The sequence below is a fragment of the Mycteria americana genome, chromosome 2 (assembly GCF_035582795.1).
Source record: "Mycteria americana isolate JAX WOST 10 ecotype Jacksonville Zoo and Gardens chromosome 2, USCA_MyAme_1.0, whole genome shotgun sequence".
Taxonomy (NCBI): domain Eukaryota; kingdom Metazoa; phylum Chordata; class Aves; order Ciconiiformes; family Ciconiidae; genus Mycteria; species Mycteria americana.
In genome coordinates, this window is record NC_134366.1 from 6,746,230 (window position 1) to 6,764,525 (window position 18,296).

Consider the following 18,296-nt stretch of genomic DNA (forward strand, 5'->3'; position numbering starts at 1 on the left):
GAGGAGTTGCAGGTTTCAGGAGTGAGTCAACTCTTCCAGGCTCCTCACCTGCTCCTTCCATATATCATCATATATATATAATTAATCTGAATCATATATATGCACCGCCATTTTATTTATATACATCTGCATACACACACACACATATATCTCAACATGTATGCACACACAGATACAGAGAGGTAAGTCATCAGTTTTCCTGCCTTCTAACCAGCTTCAGCCATAGGCTTTCAATATAATTTATAGATTCATCATCATACATTTTCTGATTTTACTGAAGCAGAGAACTGAAACTGAAATATTCACATAAAATATAAAGCCCAATGCCTTTTATAAAAAAACTTGTTATAGTACAGACAGCTCTCACTGTGAGGCTGACAAACACATTTGCCCCCATGTTTTCCGACCACTTTGTTCTGCTTCACTCCTTATTTTCTGTGAAAGACACTCGGAAACCCAGGGATGGAGCAATATCTTAAAGAAATGCTCAGTTTGGAGCCTCCCCAGCTTTGCTTGCTGAGGTTACAGCCTTTCCCATGAGACCTTGTACAATCCCATCAGTTACTTTGATGGCTAAATAGACGCCTCCCTCAACACCCCCCATGTACAAATAACACAGTCCCTGAAGGAAGAGTATTGCCAGAGTGGTGAGGGATTGCTGAAAGGGGAAATAGAGAGGATAAAGGCAGTGAGGAGGTTTTTCCAACTATTTCTTGGGAGATAATTTGGCTGAGATATGTTTCTCTTGCATAGAAAGAAGTGACTCCTCGAACCTTCACTTAGAGCAGATGGAAAATAATGTAAGTCCTGTGGTTTACTGCACTTTCTCTTCTTAGAAAAAGGGTGGCTTGCACTCTCTATAGAGTGGTCTTCTATAGGATTCAGGGACCTTTTATTTGCCTAAAAAACATTAAAGAACCTGAGCAGAAACTTTTTTTTGTAGGTGAGTGGTACGTAAAAGAAAATGAAAGTGGGGAGGGGTGAATATTTAATCCCTCCAGTGCAATATGTTTGCATAGGAGTATCCTCTATGGTTTTGACTTCTTGTTTTGCTGAAATGAGTTAAGTAGGGTCAGAAATAACACATAGAAGAGTGAATAGGTATATAAGGAAGTTTTTCTTCTGTGCATAAAAATGGCAGAGATACATATTCTATATAAAAAGTTCAGATTCTTTAGTTATAATTTTTATTTCAAATTAAAGGCAGAAAAATTTCAATAACCTTAAGTTTTATAACATTACTGTCTCTTACATAGGTTTATGCTTAATAATATCATTCTGCTTCAGACTAACATTTATTTTTTGAGACTTAAGAAGAATGGATCTTATTTTAAATTGATTTTTTTTTTTTAAACAAAAGGTTAATTAAATCTGTTTTATTTGTGGAATGTGCTGGACTGTGGTGAATGCTTTTATCAAGATAAACTGTGGGAGAGATAAACTAATAAGTGAATATTGGTGGGTAAGTAAATTAACAAGTGATGCAATCAAGAGGAGAACACAGATTTGGCTGTTTGGTGGTGAATCGGCAATAGAAAAGGCAATCTTTTGAAACTCACAGAAACGGGTCTCTGCTTTGATGAAGCAGAAGAGATTAAACATTTCAGGTTTGCGTTTGAAGCAGCTGCAATAGCTTTTATCTGCTAGGAGTGGCTTACGTGTGTTCAGTTCACCACAGAAACAACAGGTAAACCTCTGGAGAAATGACTTTAAGTAAGTGGAATAGAGCTGTACCTTATACAAAGGTGTTTTATTAGGATGATAAGGATGATAAACTGTGGAGGTAACCAGTACAGAGACCTAATAGAACCAGTTGCTCAGGGGGTTCTTGCCACGGTACTGGTACTGTTCCTTTACCATGTTTCATAGGTTTTGATTTTTTGTTTTACTGCATTTTGTTTTGCTTTGTAATTGACTTGACCAGAGACTATTTTCCTTATCGATGGAGAAAGTTCTTTGAAATTTGGATTTCTTTCTGTAGGGTGAAAAGGGCAAATGTTAAAGTTAATAATGAAAAGTGAGGAACCTAAGACTGACATTAGGTATGTCATTATTAAAAGACATTATTAAATGACATAGCTAATGCAAATGGATTGTTCAGAACTGACTTCTGATTAGATACATTTTAATTTATGTAGAAAAATGTTTCTGGGAAGAAAACTGTGGCAGATGAAAGACCGTGTAATTTGAAAATTTCGTACAACTTGTGGAATCAACAAACTTCTGGCAATCAAAGTTAAAATTTAGATTGTATACTCGAGAGAAGTTTTTTTTTTTAAACTTAATGTGTTAAATGTTTTCTCACTGTATTTTATTAACAGAGTTTCTTTTCAGATTTTATTTAATGGACTATTTGACTTTTGTTATGATATTGGGGAAAAATGTTTCTCTTATGTTGTATCTAAGCTTTTGACCTCCAAAGCATATATTCAGTTGCTAAGAGACCTTTCTGTATCAAAATGTACATGATGAAACCAATCTTCAGAACTACAAAATGGCAAAACTGTGATACTTTTAGTGCATTTAGTACTTTCTGTTAATGGTAACAGTCCAAAATCTAATCCCTGTATTTCACTGAGTTTTTATAGCTTTTGTTTGTTGTAACCAAGTTATATTAATATGAGCTAAAAGTTTATAGAACCATTAATCACGTTAACCACATTTGAAACACTGCTTACACCTGGCAAGAAAAAAATATGGTGTATTGGCAGTCTGGCCTTTACAGCCCTAAATCTCAAATGCAAAATCCCAAGTTACCATTTGGTAATGCCGTCTAGTAACGCTTACAAAGGTGTCCTTAGCCTCTTGCAAATTTGAGGTAGTGAGAGATTAGTTCTCATTCCTTAAGGGTGAAGAAAATTCAAATTCCATCTGTTTGCTGCAAAGTCTGAATATCCATAAAATCTGCAGATGGTTCAGTCCAGCACTATAGAAAATATGCGGTTAAAAATCACAGCTGGTCCCTCTCCTGGCTGCTAAATGTAACCTGCAGCACATGCTCCTTCCTTCCGCTCTTGTCCCTTCGGCAGAGGGCATTCATTTGAAATGAATGAATTTCCCTTCCTCCTCCTCTTTTTCCTCTTCCTCTTCCCCACTTCACAGAGCTGAAAAATGAGAAGCTCACTCTCTTGCCATGCTTCTTAAATCTACACCCAGACCAGCTGATATTTCTTTGTATGGAACTTCTAAATCAAGATACATTCCATTTCACTCAGGGTTTCTAAGCACACGTAGTATTCAAGTTAGGAGAGGGCCGAGTCCTAACCTGTTTCTTCTTTTTGTGTTTTAAAACGCCACACCTAAGCTTTATTGCCCTGTCATCTGTGTCCAACAACTGGTCAATCTTCTTGGTAACAGCATAGGAAGGAGATTTTTATCTCAGGTCTCTATGCAATTCTCACCATATGAGACCATAGTGGGGAATGTCAATGGACTTGGATACCAACACACTTTAATCACAGATATGTGCAATTTTATGAGTTACATGGCTTTCCTGTACTGCAGCTCCAGTCATGCCATGCATAGTCCTGGGCTGTGGGGTGCCTTGGGGTCTTCTCCACTCCCTGGATTCCTCATAGGTTGGAGAGATGGTCCTGAATCCTGGTGTTGGGTCATGGAATTTCCCACCGGAGTCTTTCTTTGTCCTCTGGTTACCCCCATTCTCCTTAGTTACAGGGCTGAGTAGGGAATCCCTTGTTATTACTCAGTTCAAACTGTACTGTCATTGTCAGATTTGCTGTTGGCACTCACAATCTTGTTCTGGCCACTTCTGAACACTTTTGCACTTCTTGATGACCAACAGGTTGTCTCCATGGTTTGGTTATTTCCTTGGGCACACCAAAGCTACCAGTTAAAGTTCATGGGCTTATGCTAATAACTATGCTGGTTATGTCTAACTCATCCTAACTCCTACAGCAACGGACTAGTCTATGGTCATTAAAAGCTTTTCAGCTCTTTTCACTCAGATTCCTGTGCTGCCACAGAGTTTCTTAACTTCCTCAGTGCTTGCAACTGGCCGTTTGACAACTTGTCAATTGACTGCTCAAGCACTTACAAAAAGTGATCTCTGCACAGATTTAAATTATTTATGATAGCAAAGTAGCTGAAAATTAGTCCCCCCTTACCATGCAAAAGAAAATGTGACTTAACGTTTCACTAATTGCTAAGAAGGCTTGTCCTGTAAGTAGTCATTAAGGAAGCAATGTAATACAAGGCAATCCTAGAATTGTTCTATGTTCACAGTCTGCTGGTGACTAATGATGTTTGCCCAGTCCTATCACTGACTGTAGAATTACTAATCTTTGGAAGTTTAGTAGTTGTCCATTAGGTGAGGCAGCAAGAAGAGCAGGCCTAATGGATGCAAAAGGTGAATTTATCTCATCTCACTTGAGACATCTCAGGCCATCAATTGTAGTCAACTGGCACTCTGAGATGTGATTCATTTCATCCTGAAAGAAATGTGAAAAATGTGCCTAACTCTGAGATGTCTGCAGTGAGGTGAGAGCAATCCCACCCAAAGGGGCTTTCTGCATGAATGCTAACAGACTTTATCAGGTCTTTGTAAATCACTTTGTGAATCTCCGCACTGTTTACTACCTTCATTCCCTGGCGCTGGGAACTGTAAGCTGTAAATCCCACATTGAAAGAGTAGGATTTATCTCATGCTACGTTTTCTTTTAAAGGCAATGAAAAAAATCAGTTGCATTTTTTGGCACTCTTCATGTGTCTTAACCTATATGTTTACTTATCATTAGCTGGTCTGTGTCCTCAGTTTTGTTGACTGCAAAGAGGATATAGGGTAGCTAGAGCTGCTGTTGCCACCTCCTTTCATTCAGACACCATGCTGGGAGACTTAGAGGACTGGAGCTCTTGGCCAGGTTGTCTAGGGAAGGTAAACAAATTTTGGAGTTGAACCTGGCACATTGAGAGGATGGTGCCACAGCTCCGTTCAGGTAAGGTGTGATGTTCTAATGGTGGGAAACTAATGCGCAAATATGCTGATCGTTGCCTCCTTTGGCAATCTCAATGGAGCTACACTGGATGGTGTTATTCAGACCTGTGAGATGTTTCTTGTAGACTGTTCTAAATAGGTAGACTAAATGGGCTGAAGTAGGTATAGTATTTGTTTTCCTTATATAGAGGCATTTTTGGGGGGGTTGCCTTTTACCTGTCAAATTAATGCAATGTTTTATTTCTTTTTTATTATTACGGTGGTGCATTTTATTATTACAGTGGGAAGGCAAGAGGCAATGGGCATAAATTGAAACAATGAGTCCAAATGGATTGAGAGAGTCAAGTATTGGAACAGGTTGCTCGAAGAGGTTGTGCAGTCTCTGTCCTTGGAGATTTGCCTGGATAAAGCTCTGACCTCATGACTGACCCATTTTGAGGAGTGGGTTAAGCTAGAAACCTCCCGAGTTCCCTTCCAACCTGAATTATTCTATGACAAAAAAAATTACATGTGTTAATATACAAAAGTTATTTTCGTACATGTTTTAAAGATCATTGAGACAATGTCATTTTGGTTTGATTAAATCATCTGCCTCAAAATATAGAAAAGTTTTTGAGGAAAGAATAGAACAGTTCTACAGAAGCTTTGAACTTCTGTTAATGAAATCTTTCTTTATTCAGTTCTAGAAAGATTTGTCTTATCTGCTGGAAATTCAGATGTAGAAAGATGCAACACAGCCCAAGTCTACCATAGTAACTTAGGGTGGTGCAGTTGGCATGTCTTTCCAAGATGTTCCCATTGATGTTCTTGGCTCCTGAAATAACTACTGGAGACACAAACAGCTGGATCAGTCTAGAGTCCCTAACTTTGCTCCTCCAGGCATTGGATATTATCACGGAATAAGATGCAAAAGTGTACAAAAATCAACTATACTGAAGACAATAATAACATTTCAGTTGTTGCAATAGGACAAGGCTTTTCACATACAGTCTTCAAACAACTGTTATTCCAGTTACTTAAGAGATAATTTCTGTGCATATTATGAAAGCCTTTTTAAACCAAAGGCACAGGTTCAACAGACAAGAATTGCAATCATCCAAGCTAAAGAAAAAAATGTAATAAGGTAAACCTGCCTGATCATACTAATAACCTTGGTCATGCTGATCACAGTAATTGTCAACATATTTTCACCTCTTTCCATAACAGATCATGAAGCCAGGAAATCAAATAATTGAGAACAACTTTTATTCATTAACTGAGGATTAAATTGGGGTGATTGTAATAGCAAGAAAAGGAGAGAAAACATCTTTGACAACAACCTTGTTTCCTAGTCTGTCACAATGAATATTCCTAAAGACTAAAACACATTTGGGAGAAAGCAGCCTTACTTCAGAAAGCTATCTAGCTAGGCGTTTTGGTATTTGAGAAGTAATTCATAGAAAATATGTTTGATAGCTAAAAGAACAAATCATAAATGCTTTTTTGGTTTTCTTCTTATTATTTTTCAATCATGTTGTTGTCATTCAGCATTCAGTCAGTCAAAGGATAAGAAAACATTTTGTTTTAAAGAGACTAAACAATATTGTTTTAAACATCACACCATTTTGTAGGTATTTCAAGTCTTGAGAAATGTCCAAAATGGTACTTTGTTGCTTCTGTGACATCAAGGACAAAAATTGTTTTCCATTAACATTTTTCACTTCTTTTGGTCAAATTGCTAAATCTAGCCCTGGCCATATAAAAAACTAAATACATCTCAGCTGTACTTTGTATGCTATCCTCCCTGAGACAATGAGTAACAGAAATTATTTTGGGGATATTTTTAAAGATGCTTGAATGAATCAGAAACATTTTTTCTGGACTACTCAATTTTTAAGAATCATTAGATTTTATTCAGGACTAGGCTGAGTAGCTCAGAATTGCCCATGAATGAAAAGTGTAGTTTAGCCTTCTACTCCATGGCTTGCAGCTGCTACCAATGGAAATGTTGCTACTGATGTGTGAGACAGCAAGCACAAGACTTTATTTCTTTTCCTTAATGTTTGTTCACCTGTGGAGCAATTTATAAAACCACCTGTACCAGGAAAGGCTCCCCTGCCTGGTTTCCAGCTCTGGCCAAGTACCTGCAGACTCTACGTGCCCTCATGCTTCCTCCTATTTCCCCATCCTTGGCTTTAGCCAGCAACATCTTGTCTTCCTAGATTTTACTATGCCTTCAAATAGTCTTGAGGGAGAACGGTGCGACAATCAAAGTTTCTTCTCTGGGATTTGAAAGATGGTTTCATGCAAGAGAGTAGAGAAAACTGCAAAGAAATCTGCAACAAACCCAGAATTTTAATGGTGAACTTTTGAGATCAGGTAGACTTTTACGGAAGTGCTGTGTGGAGGGATGGGTATGTTTGGACGATTTGGCACAAAGCTGAATAAAGTAATTATTGTATTCCCTCCGTGCATTGCACAGAAATTGTGTCATTTCATGCATCATTCACAGCTCTCATTACTGATACCACAACATCTAAATTACTCTGAGCATCAGCAAAACAAATACCACTTTGGCTGGCTGAAGACTTGAAAACTTGGGAGTGGATCTTATTGTTTTCATTTTTGCCATGATACTACATACAGCTTCCAGATTGTTAGCTTGATCTTGAAAAATGTAAAATAATGAGTATTCTTGCCTGAATGTCCTATTTCTCTTCCAGAAATGTTGCTATTTTGTGCTGGAAGCAAGGGTTACTTTTCATATTTATAATTTTGTGTGCTTATTTAATGGGAGAGGCAGGCAGACTGCAAAAATGAAGAGATTTCACTGCAGCTAGTTTGTCACTGGCCTCCAGCTGTTGTTCTCACAGCAATGGTTTTGTACAGTTCAGCAATGTGAGGACAACTGAAATCATGTTGTATCTGGTGAGAACTGAAATGGTGTTGCATGGTAGGGGAAGATACAGGGAGTCAGCACACAGGCAGTAAAATTTTTATTTCCAATAAAACAAAGCCTCTTGACTTTGTGTTTTCCTGGGGCGTCGCACATAGCGCCTGGAAAGGAAAGGTGCAGGAGCAGGTCATCTGGCTGTTGTCCAGCAAGGACAGCTTAAACTTTCCAAGATAATCTCTGACTGCTAGTTATGGAGTCAAACTTGAAGGACACATTGAAGTGGTGGTGGCAGCTTCTGGATGGAAAGATCTGGCTGTGTGCCTGTAATGTGACCTTCCCTGCAGACTCAGCAGTGATCCGTCCTGAGTAAAGTCCTCGACCAGATGGGATCATTTCACAGTCTGCAGGTGGGACTGCGCTGGCTCAGTAGCTCCGTGACTCTCTACTGAATCACCAGTGTCTTCCCAGAGGTCATAATCAAAGAAAATATTTTAGAGAAATCTCCTTACAGAGCTTTTGAGTGAGTTTAGCAGAAGGATGCCGGTCTGGATCATTTTACCTTATGTACTGTTTTCAGTTTTTTCACTGTCAGTATATGTGCACTTCATGGCTCTGCTTTGAAGCTTTTCAGAGTGTTAAGGTGGAAGGTTGGATTCACTGTACTGCCAAAGTATGGACTCAGGTAGCATTTAGCTGAATGGATCCTATCCAGTACCTGACCAAAATTGTCCGTTAAACAATGCAAAGTATTTTTCTAGTATAATCTCACTTTTGTTGTTCCGACAAGCAGCCATAAAAGATAAATTTTGTGCTTGATACTTGTCAGATCAAGCATTTTTGTCCACCATGTCAGTCAGTACTGACTCTGTGGGTCACAAGTTAAATCTTCTGACGCTTGGACACTGGTTGTTCCTGTGCTGACACCACCAGGATGGGTTATCCATCTGAGTATTTACATCTGCACCAGTTACTTTAATACTTGGTCCTTCTGTTGTGAACACAGCTTCCACGTATTTGATGTTGTTGCAGTTTGATGGGGTTTACTGTCCCATTTCCAAATACTGGGTTAAACCAGCACCTTATGTTTTTTTCTGAATAGCTCAAGAGCCTTTAGGATAACAGGGGTCTTAAATGAGGTGCTCCAAATACACTCTTAAGTTTGTAGAGGTCTGCCCACATCCTATCAGATACACATAATTAAAAAAAAAAATACTGAACAGACATCTCACTGAAAATGGTACTGATCACATCTTTTTTTCTTTTTAGAAGCTGATGGCTCAGAAAATTTATATGATTATCCATGCATGGCAACCAGTTGTTTAATTTTCATAATTTACATGTTTTGGAGTTACTTAACTTCCTTTCTACTTGTTTCTATTATTTGGACAGAATTAGTGAGAGGAAGAGAAGAATGAAAAATGGCCGAGTTCTTACTACCTGGTACCAACAACTTCCATAAGTTCACTTACGAATCCTTGGCTGCTATCGAAAAGAGAATTGCTGCCAAAAGGAATTGTCGAAGAAATACTATAGACCAGCAACCTGAGGAGAAACCACGTCCTCAACTTGACCTAAAAGCTTTCCAGAAGTTACCAGCTCTCTATGGAAATCCTCCTCCAGAGCTCATCGGGGAACCACTGGAGGATCTTGACCCATACTACAAAGATCATAAGGTTAGAGCCAACCAAGATGCTTGGATTTTAATTTGTTCTATTGTGTTGCTAAGAAGCGTTTAGGTGAATGATCTATCAAACAGTTTTGCTTACATCCCTTTGGAAAAACTATCATGCCTTTCTAGGTTATAATAATGCAGGTAGTTGGCACAGCTGAATGACATGCCGTAAACTTCTTTTAAAAAGCTTAATTTTTAATCATAGGAATTAAATAATATGAACTTGATTATCATTTGAATCAGAATGGAAGCAGAAACAATAAAATGGATAAAGGAAGAAAAGGGGGTTTTGAGTCAGATCTACAAGAAATGATAATAATTGTTTACATTTTCTTGAATTCCATGGTCTGAAACAATGTGTTCCTCTCTATCTCGATGCTTATGCTCCACTTACATGTACAATAAATGATCACCTAAGTATAAAAACTATTTTAAAACATTTGCCGATTAATCCTTAAAACCTAATTATTCAAGCTCTATATTCTAGTCATGAAGTATTGAAGAATATTATTTTCAGGAAAGAACAGAGAAATGGGAACTAATCCGTTGGAAATTATGCTTATTGCTTGAGAAACGGTTAATACTTTGAACTAATTTCTACAATCTTAGAGCTAGAGGATCACTATCAACAACAGCAAATAATGATAAAGGCTGCAATTCTTCCTTCCACCTCTGTATATCTTGACTCAATGAGAGGTTCAATTTATTTTAAGAGAATAGTCATAAGCAAGATTAGTTCTGTGCACAACTCTTTGCAAGTCTTAAGGTTAAAAAAAGAAGTTAATGCTGAGGATTTTTTTGCAGCTTGACAGTTAATAGGTATTAACTCTTTCATCAGTTTATGATGAAAGGATAGCAAAGTTTTACAAAGAGTCTACCCATTTAAACAAACAGAGTAAAGATAAAATCAAGCTCTTGCTCATCACTGATACAACAGGATATAGTACAAAAATATCTTCTATGTTCAACTTCCTGAAAACCTTACTTCATGTTTCTTTTTTTTTTTTTTAAGATTTTCATAGTGCTAAACAAACAGAAAACAATCTTCAGATTTACTGCTACACGTGCCTTATGGATCCTCAGTCCTTTCCATCCAATCCGAAGAACAGCAATTAAAATTTTAGTACATTCATATCCTTTTGTTGGCTTCATTCGCTCTTTCTGATTATGAAACCCTACGTAATCCTGTGCATTTGTATTTTAGAGCATTCAATGAATCTAGTCTTTTCCTCACTCCAGATTACTTGTAATTATGAATTACCTTAGAAATCATTATTCTCTTGGTGCTCTTGTGCTACTTAGAAATAGTTTTGTGAGTACTGGGGGTATGAAGCCTGATTTTCTACAGATTTGTGTTTTGAGAATGACCTCTGATGTTGATTTCCTCCTGTCTTGTAAACAAGTATCTCATGCTGAAGCCTTTCTCAGTGAGAAGACTAACAAGATCTCTATCTTCTTTCTCACCTTAACTGTAGGAATTAAATTCAACTCATGTGCCAAAGCTGATCAACCATTGGCCAATTTTAAGAAAAAAAGGCTGAGATAGGCAGGCATGCATATGAAAACACCCAGAAAGAAAAACTATACAAACTTAGTTTCTTTAGGAAATCAGATTTAAAAAAATATATCTTTGGTATATGAAAGTGAACATTTCCAGGGATGCTGTTGCAGGGAATGCCTTTGGAATATAAAAGTAATATAGATTCCACCTTATACATGAAATTTAGGGGACGCGAATCCCTAGCGTATTGCTCCAGTTTGGCACTGGACAATGAGACCAGAGCAATAACGCTGTTGCTCGGGGCTGAAACAGGCCCAGTGCAGAGTCTGTGGTATCCCTGTGTGGATTGTAGGTTTCCAGCCACCTCCTGGCTGTGTGTGCTGAGTTAGCTGCAATGGGCCCAAAGATGCCATCGTAGCAGGGTACAGACATCCCTGGAGGAGTGATGCCTCTCGTCTGAGGCTTCCCCCAGGTAGCAAGTAGGCTGATACTGGCATTTCAACACTAGTGGTCCGGCTCCTAGGTTTGTGACGGTTTGACCATGCCGAGAGCTAAAGCCAAGAGATTTTTTGTGGGGATGGAGAGGATGGATGATGGAAAGGCTAGATGTCTTTCCCATGGACATCTGCCTCCTGGATTGAGAAAACATGTGGTATGACTCAAGGCATGAGATTCAGCTTCAGAGCCAAGTGCTTAAGCTTGGGTGTCTACGTGTGACCTAGATGCCCTAGTTCCTGTTCACCCCCTATAGTCAGCAGGTCCCAGAGAGCAGCTGGGCAGCCCCAAGAGTTGGCTAAACACGGGCATCTAGAGTCCTTTGAGACACCTGCAAGTATCCTGGCAGACTTCACGCTGTCCCTTCAGAAGAGCGCAGCTCTTCCAATTTAAAGTCAGTTTTCGGCTTCATCTGTGTGACCCTGGGCAAGTTTTTAACTTTTATGCTATAAAATGAAACTAAAAAGGCATCCTTCCTCCCACTCTTTGAGTCGTTGAGGATTCTTTTACCAAGTTTGCAATGCTTAGAGCAGCAGATCTCTAGCCCATACAGAAGTCCAGATGGTGTGAATAACAAAGGTAGTGTGTTGTCATCTAATATGACTCAAAATCAGCAAACGCATGTGCATGCTGTTCTTACATATGCTTTAAACTCAAAACCAGATACTACATCTATGACTGATAGAATATCTAGTTACATTTCTGAATCGATGTCATATTCTTTGCCTTCACTCCCGTGACTCACATTATTCACTTTGTTTATCATGTGCACTATTATAACTAATTGTGTATTCATGGCTCTGACTGAGTCCTCTAAGGGTTCTCCATCTCCTTCGTGGAACAAGTATATTGAGTAAGTATCTGTGGGTATGTATGTTTTTTAATTCTGTAGTTATATTGAATTATTGAGACTTATCTTGCTGCCTTCATTCAAGATAGTTTATGGGGGATTTAGGAAAGTTGCTTGTGTTAGGACTTTGTCTTTTTTTTTTTTCTTTGAGGGAGTATTTTTGTCTTTAAACTCAATATCTACAATAATTGTGGTGTTACAGGAGAGAGTAAGTGTAGGTTAAGTTCCGCTGTTGAACTACCTCCATGTCTGTCCTACTACTCCAGTTTGTTATCCCACTTTCTGAAGTTACTCAGTAATTACTTGCTCTTTATCCAGACACATTTCCCATTGCTGCTGACGCTGATGAAGCACATCAAGAGCTGCTGTCTTTTAAAATTCTTTCTAATAATATTGAAATGCTGAGTTTTGCTCTAATAAAACGTTCTGTCAGAAGCTCCTGGCCTGCAGGACGCTGTTAGAAAGTAAAGCTCTTATCTTCAGCGTTGCCAACACTTGCAATGTTAAAGCACAAAAAATCAATGCCTTCGTAGTCACACTTAAGCTGGATAATCCCATGTTTTTATTTTTTTTAAAGAATATTTCAGCTCTCACTTTTTCAGTTTGGCATAAAAAGTTTAGAATACGAACCCCAATAATTCTGGCACCTAACGCAAAGGAAAAGATTCTAAAAGACTTAGTTTTAAAAACAACTCTAAAATTGTTTCTGACTATCTCACGTTATATGACACTGAAACAGCTGGGAATGGCAAATCCTCACGCAAGCAGGAACAAGATTCTGCGAGGTATTTATATATATATATCTCCAGAAGATGCTGGGATACTTCCCTACTTATGAGAGCATATAGGTTAGATTATAGTTGTATCTGCTGTTGGCATCAAAACTACTGTTCAAATGCATTTCAATAATAATTTCAGAATTCTTCTTTCCAAACGAAAAGGGAAGCATTACATCCATATAATTTCTTAGTGCATTTGCTGACTACCAAATGAATGCCTTTTGAATTCCATGGGGAGATCGCTCTCTTGTTGAAATTATAAGTGCACTCAATAAGTCCAGAAGAGCTTTTACTGATAATTTTCCATTAATAAGAATAATTGCCATCTTAAATCAAAAATCCTGTACTCTTGTATTACTTTAAAACACTCCAAGTGTTTTAAACATTCTACACAGAAATAGATGCTGCGTGCCCAAAGTAAATAATTGGCAGCATATCGCACATTCACTTGGCCACTTGGAACCAGAGGAAGATACAAATTTCGATCTTTATTTTAGCAAGTAGCTAGGAGGTTTGTGTTTCTCAAATTATGGGGACTCACATGAAAGAGTTGGAAAAAAATTGTTGAATGCCAAAAAGCCGTGTCACAGGCGTGCACGTTAATAGCCATGTCCAGATTGCAGTCAACTACTTTCTCAAACGCCATATGAGTCAGATCCTGATAGCACACACTGAAATCAACAGCACTTTCCCTTACTTCTCTGCAGCGTTGGCTTGGTTTGTTGGCCTAGACAGTAAAGAGTCTGACTGGGTCCTTTCTGTTAATTGCTAATGTTGCTGTTTTCCTTTGGTGCTTGTCTCCTTTCCTTAGATTTACTTTTACTGGCATTTACACTTTTGAATCATTGATAAAAATATTGGCAAGAGGATTCTGTCTAAATGAATTCACTTTCCTTCGAGATCCCTGGAACTGGTTGGATTTCAGCGTTATCGTTATGGCGTAAGTGGGAACATATGAAATATAGATTACCTGCGCTCGTGCTCTGTATTTGGAGTTCTTGTTGCTGTGGTGCAAAAGGCTGTCTGCAGTACAGAAAAACCCCCTGTGGGTCCTAACTGCATCTGAAACTACCTAGGACATTGACTCTTCCCCTTGTTTTATCACTCACTGTATAACAACTACGTGTGAGTCTTTCAAGGGAATAGGGCTGTGCAGAACAAGATATACTCCGTGGTGAGTGTACGTGAACGGATGCATTTCCATCATTAAAATGTAATAGCGGGGCTGTGAAATACAGACATACTGATCCTGTGAATGAAAGTGTAAGTTTGAAAATAGAGCAATGTGTATAGACACCGGGACAGTGGGTTCAATTTGGTCTCTTTATCTCCAAAAATCATAGTTTGAGCTTCAGTTTTCGGTGATTAGAAAGCTTTTATACTGGTTAGATGCAGCCACAGAGGGGAGATAGCTAGAATCAAACGAGTTCAGCCAGTGTTTCAGCCTGAAATGAATAATTTTGAGTGTTATCTTTGTTTATATTTTAAACACATGATATTTTAAGATGCTGACACAAAAGCAGCTGTGCACAAGCCAAGAGCTACCTCCTAAGGAAACTCTAATAATCAAGAAATGGGTTTCTATTTTATAAGTCTTCAGACAAATCCTTGATATGTAATTTATTAATACTTAAAATATGCTTGGAAGTATTGACAGTTAAGAATGACCACTGTAAAATAATAGCCCTGTTTACTCCGTTCAACCACTTGATGTACCACATCCTGACTTTACAGGTACGTGGGAGCATTTAGTAACTTGGGGAGTGTGTCCGTCCTTCGGACTTTCAGGGTTCTGAGAGCTTTAAAAACCATTTCAGTAGTCCCAGGTAAGAAACACTATTTGCTGAATATTTTCTGCTACTTACAACCGATTCGTTACTCCAAACAAAATGTTTGCTTTTGCCTTTTCTTTTTTCCCTTCTTTTTTCCTCTAAATCTTGCATTGGTTGCAGACACAGCTGAATTCGTGGGCACAAATAGTGTCTCAGTCCACTGGCCCAACCAGAATAAATCAAGTGTTAGAAACAACCTTGTATTTAATTTATTTTCATTATGCTTTTAAAGATTTTGTTAACACTTTATTACGTCACTTTTACAGAATGTTCTTCTAGCTGGTCTATGTGTTATAGTTCAACAGAAACACCTCCGGTGACTGAATGGACTTTATTATTAATGGTCTTACATCATCCTTGGGAAAACACTTTCTTTTTCACTTTTCCCTTAGTTATAAAGTCAGTGAAGTTTTTCTCATGAGTAAATACAAATTAAGAACCAGTAGGTTACCCCTGTCTTCTCCTTCTGGTCTTTTTGATCATATTCATTATTGTTTCCAGTGTTTCCAGATTCTTCACCGATTGTCAGTGTTGGAAATTTCATTTGAATTATGCATATTATTCGTTCCAGATAAGAAAAACTAGACTATCTCTGGTTCCTCATCCTTGCCTAAATATCTTACAGGGATTAAAGGAACATCTGGAAATTGTAGGGTCAACCAAATGAGGAAAAAAAATACTGTTTTCATATTAATTACTCTCTCATCCAAACTGTACTTGCATTGCAAACATATTTGCCATGTATTATCCAGTAATTTGGTACTTTGATTCCTATACATTGTTTTAACTCAGTTAAAATCTCAGTTTTTCCTTTGTATATTGTCTTCCTAGGACTCAAGATCATTGTAGGGGCACTTATCCAGTCTGTTAAGAAACTTGCCAATGTGATGATCCTGACCGTTTTCTGCCTGAGTGTCTTTGCCCTCATAGGCCTCCAGCTTTTTAAGGGCAATCTAAGACAAAAATGTGTCAGGAACTCCACAGAGTTCAGTACAATACCTGATTTCCTTGACAAAAAGTGGGAATCCTATGAAATGTTTGTGAATGATACAGGTAATATTTCTCCTTCATTCTTTTTTAGATGATAGTATAGACACCTATGCATACATCTATAACCGCTGCTGTAAATCGCATTGATGTTCTGATGATTGATATTTTGATGAGTAACTACTTATTAACGGCCTCCACATTGCCGGAGCAGCTTGGAGGCATCCAGGAATGCATCCCTTCCCTTCATTATAAGAAAGAGCACTCCCAAATTTTCCAGTAATGTCCATCTCTGTTTCCCAGAATGATACGACAATAACTGAAATACGCATTAGCTCATTCTCTGCAGTAATTCCCCAAAGTTCACCTTTTACTACATGCTGAAGAGTCCGTACATCTTCATTTTGCTGCCCAGTGAAGAACTCTGCAGCTTGAAACAGAGGAATTCATTCACAGTTCCTTTCTTCTTCACATCATATGTATCTGATATGTGATGTATATTTTATGTCTTATATAAGATATGTATAATATACATCTTTCATGTATATGTCTCGACTGAGGCTGGTGATGGAAGCATAGAGCAGAGATCTGAAAACACACCACAGTATTCGCAGAGGAACGGCACCTGTAAGATGCAATTCAGAAAGGAAAAACCTCAATATGCATGAAAAAAATACACTCAAAGTAAACAATATCTATGCCAGAAATATGAAGAAAGCTTCATCACTGAAGAAAATCTCCACCAGCAAGTTCAGACATAGCAGCAGTTATATAGGGAGAAAAGCATTCTCCCAGGGGAAATGTTGAAATACATAAAAAAGCCACACAGGATTGCTGTTTGTATACACTCCATGTGGGAGATTTGTTCAGACAGGATTTCTTTAATAACTTCATAGTCCAGGGGGAGAAAGTCTTTATAGAAAAGATTTTTGAGAAAAACTTTTTGCAAGAAACTCTTGTACCTACCAAAAACCCACACATAAAAACAAAGTCATTTACATATACAGAATGTTGTAAAAATCATAATTGAAAGCAAACTTCAAAAGAAACCAGGCAGTGACTAGAGTAGCACACAAGAGACCACGGATGTGACAAACTTGGGCTAAAAATACTGATTTTCTATGCTGAAGAAACAGGAAACAAAAACATCTTTTTTTTTTTTTTATGCAGAACTTTGCAGGTGTATTAAGGTAGTGACCTAGAGAAAGTAGGGCTCAAGAAATTAAAAATCTGTGTCGCTTCACAAGCTTTGTCTTGTTCACATCCTATGCCATACATCTTGTGTGCAGGGTGATTTGCAATGATGGAAAAGGAATAGGAGGGCCCGGACAGGTTTAATGACAGCGAGATGACTTTCCTACAGGATTTGGGACTTATAGCACTTATAATTCCTAAATAATATAGCAGTTTTCTATGAAATGATTTTTTGGTATTTTTTTAATGAGCTGCTTTGGTCCTGACTTTGTGTGAAGTTCCCATCTCCAACATGGAGAACTACATGTTATTTAGATTATCTGAAGCTCAATCACTGAATCTTCTTAAAAAAACTTTTTGTCGGTTGGCAGGAGCAGAGCTGGACAAAATTTGGGTGGAAAGTAGCCCAGATAGTGACTCGTTCCTTTATGGTGTATTTATATGGTATATTTACAAACAGCTGATATTAAAGATTCCTGCTGGCTCTGGATCCTGCTGACTTACCTGATGAGCACAGCTGAGGTTTGAGAAGCACCAGGAAGACATGAAACCTCCCTTGCACCTGGGATAATAAACCCACATCTTAATGGGGCTAATTAGCTATTACCACTAAAGCTATTACTTTCAGTCTGCTGCTAGCTCAGGCATCAAAGTAACTCATGCTAAGAGAAGTAGGGGAAGAGGTCAAAAAGGGCACAGCTCCAGCATCCTAATGGACAAATCTGTATTTCTCAATTAAGCAGGGTTAGGACCTGCTGTCTGGCCCAGCAGGGCAGTGACATGGCATGGCGTATATCCACACTGCCAAATATTCTTTCTTCCTCCTCAAAATAGGATTCTGTTTTTATTGCTTATTGGAAACAGAGCTGGTCTATGCTACCCCAAATGATGTTTGTATGCTGTCCTGGAGAGGGCTAATTGCTACGGGCCAAAACTGTGCCAGGGTTTGTGCTAATGATTACCAAGCCAGGGACTGTGCTTGAGCCTGTGCCCTCCAATTCTTGATTTCCGTTATGCAGATGTGGCCAAAATGACAATATTTTTAAAAATTCTGCTTTAAGTGCTGCCTTCAGTCTGAAATTTGTGCGTACACATATGTACGTTTGTGAATGAGGACAGGGCATCTTGCAATCGGGTGCAGTTACTGTGAGCATGGGAAA

The 18,296-nt window shown here is 38.3% G+C and overlaps 1 protein-coding gene across 1 annotated transcript in view; it reads left to right on the forward strand.

The window, feature by feature from the left end:
• The first annotated feature begins 9,244 nt into the window (after positions 1–9,244).
• The window catches only part of LOC142406468 (sodium channel protein type 5 subunit alpha-like), a 36,296-nt gene continuing 27,244 nt past the window's right edge, over positions 9,245–18,296 (forward strand). The window contains exons 1-6 of the mRNA XM_075495415.1: positions 9,245–9,499; positions 10,511–10,625; positions 12,236–12,347; positions 13,935–14,063; positions 14,858–14,949; positions 15,787–16,008. Coding sequence (XP_075351530.1) covers positions 9,245–9,499; positions 10,511–10,625; positions 12,236–12,347; positions 13,935–14,063; positions 14,858–14,949; positions 15,787–16,008 — 925 coding nt within the window. The remainder of the gene's footprint in view (positions 9,500–10,510; positions 10,626–12,235; positions 12,348–13,934; positions 14,064–14,857; positions 14,950–15,786; positions 16,009–18,296) is intronic.